The sequence below is a fragment of the Epinephelus moara genome, chromosome 20 (assembly GCF_006386435.1).
Source record: "Epinephelus moara isolate mb chromosome 20, YSFRI_EMoa_1.0, whole genome shotgun sequence".
Classification (NCBI taxonomy): Eukaryota; Metazoa; Chordata; class Actinopteri; order Perciformes; family Serranidae; genus Epinephelus; species Epinephelus moara.
This window is the reverse complement of record NC_065525.1, coordinates 45,204,095-45,212,894: the sequence shown is the minus strand read 5'-3', so window position 1 is coordinate 45,212,894 and position 8,800 is coordinate 45,204,095. Positions and strand designations below refer to the sequence as shown.

The 8,800-nt window shown below is 38.5% G+C and overlaps 1 protein-coding gene across 1 annotated transcript; it reads right to left on the bottom strand.

Annotated features, from left to right (window-relative positions):
- Positions 1-831: 831 nt before the first annotated feature.
- On the bottom strand, positions 832-8,575 carry LOC126407771 (troponin I, fast skeletal muscle-like). The gene is made up of 7 exons (XM_050072967.1): positions 6,928-8,575; positions 5,671-5,703; positions 5,235-5,271; positions 4,828-4,956; positions 2,941-3,030; positions 2,679-2,852; positions 832-1,186 (listed from the first exon to the last, which is right to left on the bottom strand). The coding sequence occupies exons 2-7, from the start codon at positions 5,676-5,678 to the stop codon at positions 1,109-1,111; spliced, it is 516 nt and encodes a 171-aa protein (XP_049928924.1). The 5' UTR covers positions 5,679-5,703; positions 6,928-8,575; the 3' UTR covers positions 832-1,108.
- Positions 8,576-8,800: the final 225 nt, after the last annotated feature.

Genomic DNA, 8,800 nt, shown 5'->3' with positions numbered 1-8,800 from the left:
ACTGCATTAATACAAAAATAAATGATTTTACCTTTGAGCTGTCATTTCTGTCCATGTTTGACGGTTACGTCCATTTATTTATGTCTAACTAATATGGAAGATACATGATGCTGTTGTATAACTTTCTACTGCAATATTTTAAAACACTGATTTATTTTTTCACAGCACTATTTACTTAATTAGTCATAATAACACATAATAATATAATAAAATGCAAAATATTTAATTAATATTAAAAAAAAATCAGCAGTAGGATAAACTTGAATTTTTCAAATTGTACTTTTTTCTGTACCAGAAAAATATTTTTAATTATATATAACATATTTTAGAAAAATTCTTTTGATTTTAGGCTAATCTAAGCTTTAACACAAATAAAGATATAGATTCTAAAAGTTTAACATATTCCATGTTGAAATACAATATTTCATGTTTTGTGGTCTGAATAAATCATTTTAAAAATAAACTATTTGTTTTAACTATAAAAAAAAAAAACCCTAAAAAAACACAGTAGTGTTCAGACTGCCTTAAAAATTTAAGTTGACTGAATTTAAAAAGTTAAAAAATTACCTCAACTTGTCTTCTTAAATTCAGTCAACTCAAAATTTGAAGGCAGCCCAGACACTAACTTTTTTAAGTTAGAAGAAATAGATTTTCTTTACAGTGAAGAGAAGTTAAATTAATCTAAATTATTTTATATTTTATAAAAATGTTATTTTTGGTGTTGGGTAAAACATCTGTGTGGGTGTGGGGTGCACTTCTCTGAAATCAGTCCCATAAACAGAAACGAGGCAAAAGACGACACAAAAAGACAAATCCAGACTTATTTTCTTCCACTTTGACTTTATTGTTTCTACTCAGCATGGTTGAGTGTGTGGATGTTTCCCTGAATGTGTGGAGACTTGGTGATGTGTGTTGGTGTGCGAACCTCCTCCCCCTCCCTCCAGACAAACAAAGTGCCAGAAAATAAAAACAAATAAACACCTTCAAATTTCCTGCAGAGCTACTCCCCTCAGACACGCTGGCGTGACTCAGCCGACGTCTGGTTCAACCAACACATATAAGACACGTGGAGTTCATATAAACAGAAAGCAAAGCAGCAGCAACACGTTTAGGCGGCCTCGAACATCTTCTTCCTGTCGGCCTTGTCCTCAATGTTCTTACGCCAGTCGCCTGCGGCTTCTACGGGCTGCAGAGAAAAAACAATTTTCATCAGAGCCAGGTTTGTTGCCAAGTCGGGTTTCACATACAAGAATTCATGTTTAGATATCAGACTGTCCCTCCCCCCGCCAAAAATGACCTCATACTGTTAGTCGTCTGCATAAGAAGCTTTTTACGACCCATGTTTCAGGGTGTCTGCACGTATCAGATTATTATATTTAATGCTTCTGAACCTTTTCAAGATAATTTTAACCAGACGTATTTGTCTTTTTTCTTATGTAAGTGTTGCAGGTAAGTACAAAGGTTAGTAGTATATATTTGGTCCCATGGAGAGGTTAGTTTTATGTAGGAATACAGACACTTAAAGACAAGTGAGCACAAGTAAAAATTATAAAGACAACATTAGGTTCAGTGGTAGGTTTAAATATTTGTAAGAAATGTGGACTTTCACTCAGAAGAGCTCGACTCATTTTGACTGAAATAAATTAAAAGATGGATAAATTAGATCAAATACTTGTGGCAGGTACGTCCTCACAGATCAACTTTAAGATTAATCTAATATTCATAAAACTGAATTTAAGACATTTAAGACTTTTCTGTATCTACGTTTCGTTGGGTGGCGACCTCTAGTGGCCGTAATTATGACGGGAGCGAGGGAAGGAGTCAGGTGACAAAAGAGAAATTAAAAGTCAACGTTGAGTTATTTAAACCTTACGTTGTTTTCATCATAACGTAACAAAGTTTCGTCTCATTACACACGTAACTTAACTTGTACACGTTGAACACATTAACACGTTCTCATTCAGCTCATCACATATCACTTCTCGGTCTGTGGCATTCACGTCTATATGTTACACGTTACGTACGCTCCTGTGTTTGTTGTTTAGGCACGTTATAATGCCGCCAAAGGTTCCATCTGGCTGCATTATGAACTGGCGCCACCCTTCCGTGTTTCATACTGCTGGGACATGCGTATCATAACACTGCCAAAGGTTCTGTGGGGCCACATTACAAACTGACACCGTGCGTTGGTGTATCAAAGTGCCATCAAAGATGGCTTTTGGCGCTGGTGTCTGACACTGGCATCACTGACAAAGTGGCGGTATTTTAACTCAAGAATGAGAGCAGGCTGGTGGGTCATACTGGGGCTCATTTGTCCTCAACGTTAGATATGGAGGCCGAGATGGACGGTCCGTACTCTGCGTTCATTTCAAATCAGTGTTTATTGACCCTGTTGTTCTTATGGGGCTGCCACACAAACACAAATGTCCCTATCTAGATCCAGTGTTTGATTTGTCCGTTCTGGGCTACTGTAGAAACATGGTGGTGCAATTACTACACACTAAAGAAAACAAACTTATCATATCATATTCCTGCCAATTTGTCCCCCTGAATCCTACACACTGGACCTTTAAGTATCATCTACGAGGCACCTCAAGTATTACTGCAGTATTTGTACTCTGATAACTGGACTAAATGATAAACATAGTAATAATATTTTTAAATAACGGTGAACTCACCTCCTCTTTTGACTCCTTCTTGACCTGCTTCAGGTTGGCCCTCAGGTCCATGTTGACTGTGTGTTTGGAGCCCAGCAGAGCCTTCAGCATGGAGTCAGCGGACATACGTACTTTCTTCAGAGCGGGTTTCTTCACTCCTCTCAGATCCACCACTTTGATCTTCAGGTCTTCAATCTATGAGAAGAAAAAGAAAATGTTCCTGATTCAGTTTACGCTTCTTAAACAGAGTAACTGTTGTTAGATCCCGTCAGAGTGTCGTCACCTCTTTGTCAGCCTTCTGCACTTTGGCCTCGATGTCGTACCTCTCCTCGTCCACCTTGTCGATCAGGGCGTGGAGCTTCTTGCAGTACTCCTGTTGACACACAGGTCTCATGTTACCTTCATGTCAGACTACAGATGCATTCATACGTGTCAAGCTTCTGCTCTGAAGCTGAGGCTGAAAAGTTCAAACTACAGTGACGTCCCACTGAAAGTTAAAGTAGATTTAAAGTTAATACTTTCATTTCAGTTTTGGAATATCACAGAGTGAGTGCTAAACTTTCAGGTATTTGAAGGTGAGTTTTTCCATTTTACGCTGCTTCATACTTCTAGAAGACAGAGGGAAATATTGTACTTCATTTATCTGACAGCTGTGGTTATGTTTCAGGTCAGGATTTTTTTTTTTCAATGTAATCAGCAGACAAAAACAGAATCTTGGAATTGTTTTTACAGATTTTAGCGCTGATTCAGAATGAAAATCTATGGAATATTTATTTCTTGCTTGTCATGTGATAGATAATATTTATGTTTATTTATTTTTAATCTTGTAAAAATATGCAGAGATTTGATCAGACTTGTGTGGGCGCAGATTCAGTGTGCACCTGGTTCATCGTTTAAAAAAATATTATGTATCCTCATAAATTAAACTACATAAAGTCGTATTTATAGACCACATCACTATGACATCACACTTACAACTTGTTTATTTCTGCTGTCATCGTCAGCCGTGGTGCATTTAAAGATATGTAGTTAAACAGTGGTCTGACCTGTCTGATGTTTCTGTTTGCTCTCATTTTTGATGAACCAAATCTACCTGTAGAGAAGGTGACAGTGCACCGCTGTGGACGGGGCTGCAGCAAAATATATTTTAGCCACTTAGAAAAATCAGTATCAGTATAAGTGTACACTATGTTTTACATATTGGCTCCACTTACACACTAACCAATTGTGGTCGTGGTAGACCTGCAACTCCTGTGTTCTGAGAAGTCAAATTTTTGTCAGTGCAACGTGTTGGCTTTTATGTAACGGCGTCAATGCTCCGACAGACTGACGGCGGCTACAGCGGTGAAATATTCCCAACATAACATACACTTAAACTGATATTGATTTTTTTAGGTGGCTAAAAACGAATCAATTGAGGCAGCCATTTCTTCAGTGCTGTTTGATTATATGTGCATGATGCAATGGTTTCCTAACAGGAAGTGATTGTAAATAAACATTGTCCTTCTGTCTTTGGCTCCATGTTGACATTAAAATATCAGGTCACATATTTAGCAGGGGGACTGTGAGCATCAGACACTTAATGTCCTGCGCTCTGGTGAAATTCTGTGGACCAATTTGTTTGTTTTCTGAATCAATTAATGGTGGAATGTCATGGTACTGAAGCAAGAACCAGACAGCACAGTGTCCTGGTGCTCCTGGTGCTCATGGTGCTCATGGTGCTCCCTGCTTCGACTGCGCACGGTTGTTTCTTCTTCTTTACGTTGTTGTGGTAGATTGAAACTGTTGCAGACTGCGGACACCTGCTTTCATCTTTCATGTCGCTTCTATGAGTTGCGTTCTAGCAGTTCTTCAAAATAAAAGTCCTCTGCTACCTCATGTTTTTATTCTAAAAGATTCAGAGGGGTGTGTCCCCTGCACGCCCCCCAAAACCTACGCCTATGTGCTCCTTACATAAATGCATCAATAATAATGATTCCAAAAACGTATATAACACTCTGAGGTCATTTTGCACAATGGGTACTTTCACTTGGCTACTTTATGTATATTTTGATACTAATACTTCTATAATTATAAATTTTGGATGCAGGATTTTATTTCAAATTACAGTTTAATAAAGAAACCCTGGCTCTGTGATTCTGACGGTCTTTTTGGCCGGTGCTCTGCTCACCATCAGGGCGTTCTGGTCTCCGCTGGTATCTGGGGGAGGACAGTGCTCGGCCATGTAGGCCTGCTTGGCTGCTACGTTGTCCTTTGTCTCCTGTGAGAGCCAGTTCTGAGCGATCGACAGGATCAGACTCTGCAGGACGAACAAGAGGGAAACAGCTTTTATTGTTCCCTGCAGTCACAACTCATAAACAGCATCATGAAACAATTATACTATTGAAACCCATCACTTTAAACATACCTAAAGGATGAACACCAAATATGGATTCATCCGCTGCTGAAAATAGTCCCCAAAAACTGCACTAATATTTTTTATCGCTAATATTTTCCGGAAACACATTGAAAATCTCATTTCTATCCAGGACAGTAAGAGATGCATCTGTAAGTACAGACAGATTTTTTTCAGGTTACCTTCAGATGATGCCTGCGGCTCGAAGTCATCTTTTTCCTGTTGGGGAGGAAGTCAGGTCAACATGTCATCATAAACATCATGAAGTACATTCATATTTACAACTTTTCACTCTGAAATTCATGCTTATTTTTACAAGTGAAAATAATTTGACATTTGTTAGTGAATTTTTTGCTTGTTCAAAGTACAATTATAAACTTATTGCTTTGAAATGAGGCAGATTTCAGGATCATTTTGTGCAAAAAAAACAAGCAAAAGTTGTAACAAATACACCAGTTTTAGAAAAATGCCATTATAGATTCCATAATATGAGATGATGATGATGATGATGATGATGATGATGATGATGATGATGATGATGTGATGTGCTTGTAAACGTGGGTGTTTTTGCACAGACGTGATGTAACCCTGATCAGAGAGGATGCTGTTCAGACTTACTCAGACATCTTGGCGTTTTTTGAGGTTCACAACCTGCATGAGGACACACAAGAGAACACACACTGAGTGGGGGAAACATCTGAGTGTTTTTGACCTCTGCTGAGCACCGTAGTCGCTCAGATCAGGATGTCACAGATTCTCTGAGATCAGCATGTTCTGCTGCTCTGACGGATGGACAGAATATTTGTGCAGTAACGTGATCTGAGGCCACAGCTGAAGAGCAGCGACGTCGACTAAAACTAAAACTGGATCGGTCGGGATCCGGTGTCGCGTCTGAACTGTTTATGACCAGATCGGGTGAGAGGTTAATTTAAATAAATTGTCTAGTGGAATATTACCAACTGAAGTTCATCACTGATACCTTGAAATACGTTGAATGTTAAAGCAGCAGCTCCAAATCAGGTGAAATGATCTCTTCATGATTAATTAATTTACAACTTTAGCTTTAAATTCTTACAGTGAGCTCTCAGAACTGACAGACCCAAATTTACCACCTTTAAAAGCTGCATTATTTCCAGTTTTTTTAGTTTTTGTGACAAACTCCGAAGCAAGATGCTAAAAATAAAAGAAATATCATCCAAGAACTGAATTCAACCAACTGTTTATCAAACTGCTCAATCCTGCAGACACAAATAAATGTTCTTGTTAACCATGATCATTATTTTTAAGAATAATACTCATATTAATTACCAATTAATTAACAATAAATGAGCTGTTATCGTCATTAAAAACAACCAATAAGCTTTAAAGAACATTTCAACGTCCTGCTCAACAAAAAAATGGCTCAAATTTTAAGGACTTCAGTGATGCAAATAAACAAATTTGCTCTTATTCAAAAAGATGTTTCCTCAAATCAGAGTCATGATAATTGTGTCACTCTAAACCCTTTTACAACATCGTCTAATTAAGATATCATAATGACAACATGTTATTTTAGCCGTTTAACTGAGCTGCAAACAGCTTCAGGACCATTAAACACAACACAGTGCAGCTGAACAGGTCCCATAAATTCAGGTCTGTCAGGAGAAGGTCAAATGTCGGCAGCAAACATGCAGAAAGCGATTTCAGGATGTCAAGCAGGGCCAAAGGTGGAGTAACAAACGGCTGTGATCCCCCCTTATAAAAGAGGATTTTTAGAAGCAGAGTCTGGCTGATGTTTGGCTGCTCTAAACTTCTCTGGTAAAATATGAGATGCTGCTCTCAGAGAGGCTGGACAGAACAAGACAGAGACAAAATATAAAGAAGATCATTTCTCACCTGTTGAGAGGAGGAAGAAGACCACGACACACTGGGTGGAAGAAAATCAGACACTACCAAAGCCACACAGTGAAAAATGAAATAGGGTATATATGGTGGGTTGCGATGCCTCAGCAAAATGCCCAGATCCTCTTTATGGAAATGGATTCCCGGGCAGACCAATGGGCCGACGAGCTCCTGAAATACACCCGACCCAGCCCCGCTCTGCAAACCGCCCCCTCCCTGTGAGACGACTTCAAGCTTCAAGATGCGGATTCACACAGGCAGGAGGGGGGTTATAATATAAAAGAACATCAACTGGACAAACTGAGGTTGTTGTGACACTAGTTAACCTTCAGGGTTCTTTAAGTTGAACCAGGAGTCCTTAAAAAACTTCAACATGGACTCTTGTTTCTGATTTCCACCTTATAGAATCTGTCATGTAGCTTTAATGTTGTTACAAGTTATTCACCAATTATAACCAACATCAAAAGGAAATATATATATATATATGTCAAAGTAACTATAAACACACGAAACAACAGAAAAGAGACGTAAAGACACACAAAATGACCTCAAAGACACACAAAATGACCTCAAAGACACACAAAATGACCTCAAAGACACACAAAATGAACTCAAAGAGACAAAACGACAACAAAAAGATGCAGAAAAAACTAAAAGAGAGACACAAAACAACTACAAAGAGACACAAAATGACCAAAAAAGAGACAAATGACAACAAAGCCATGCAAAGAAACCTATAAAGAGACATAAAATGACTAAAAGACAAATATACCTCAAAGACATGAGATGAGACATGCCAAGAAACTACAAGGAGACACAAAACAACGACAAAGAGATGCAAAGAAACTACAGAGACACAAAACAACAACAACAGAGATGCGAAGAAACCACAAAGAGACACAAAACAACGACAAAGAGATGCAAAGAAACTACAAAGAGACACAAAACAACGACAAAGAGATGCGATGAAACTACAAAGAGACACAAAACAACGACAGAGATGCAGAGAAACCACAAAGAGACACAAAACAGCGACAGAGAGATGCAAAGAAACTACAAAGAGACACAAAACAACGACAAAGAGATGCGATGAAACTACAAAGAGACACAAAACAACGACAGAGATGCAGAGAAACCACAAAGAGACACAAAACAGCGACAGAGAGATGCAAAGAAACTACAAAGAGACACAAAACAACGACAAAGAGATGCGATGAAACTACAAAGAGACACAAAACAACATATCTGTGCCTCGGGCTCACTGTCTCATTATCTGTCGGTGGAAACATTTGATTGTTTTGCTCTTGATTTTAAACATTTCACATGTTATAAAGTTGTGTGTTTCTGAATGAGAGTTTGACCTGCATGCTGTTTGATTATTCAGGTTACCATAGAGAGAAAGATGAGACAATAGATTTCAATCAAAGTTGGAGGCAGGATGTGGTTAGCTTAGCTTAGCTTAGCATAAAGACTACGCAGGGGGAAACAGTTAGCATGGCTCTGTCCAAGATACACATCCTGATTACTGTGCTAGAACTTTTCTTTTGCCCTTTGAGATTTTAAGTTTTGTGAACTTTTTAAACCAGAAAAACACAATATGTTAATCAGTGAGCTTAAAAGTGTTAGCAGAGCCAGGCTAGCTGTCTCCAGTCTTTATGCTAAGCTAAGCTAAGCACACATGAAATTATTATTATTGTCCATCTTCTCATCTCACTCTCAGAGAGAGAGCAAATAGACGTACGATGCTCACTCTGCTGGAGAAAACATTTCACAATGAGCTGATACGGAAGCCGAAAGCAGACATGCTTACACTTATTTTTTTAATGACGTTAGCCGGAATTCACAAGTTAATTATTTTGTTATAACA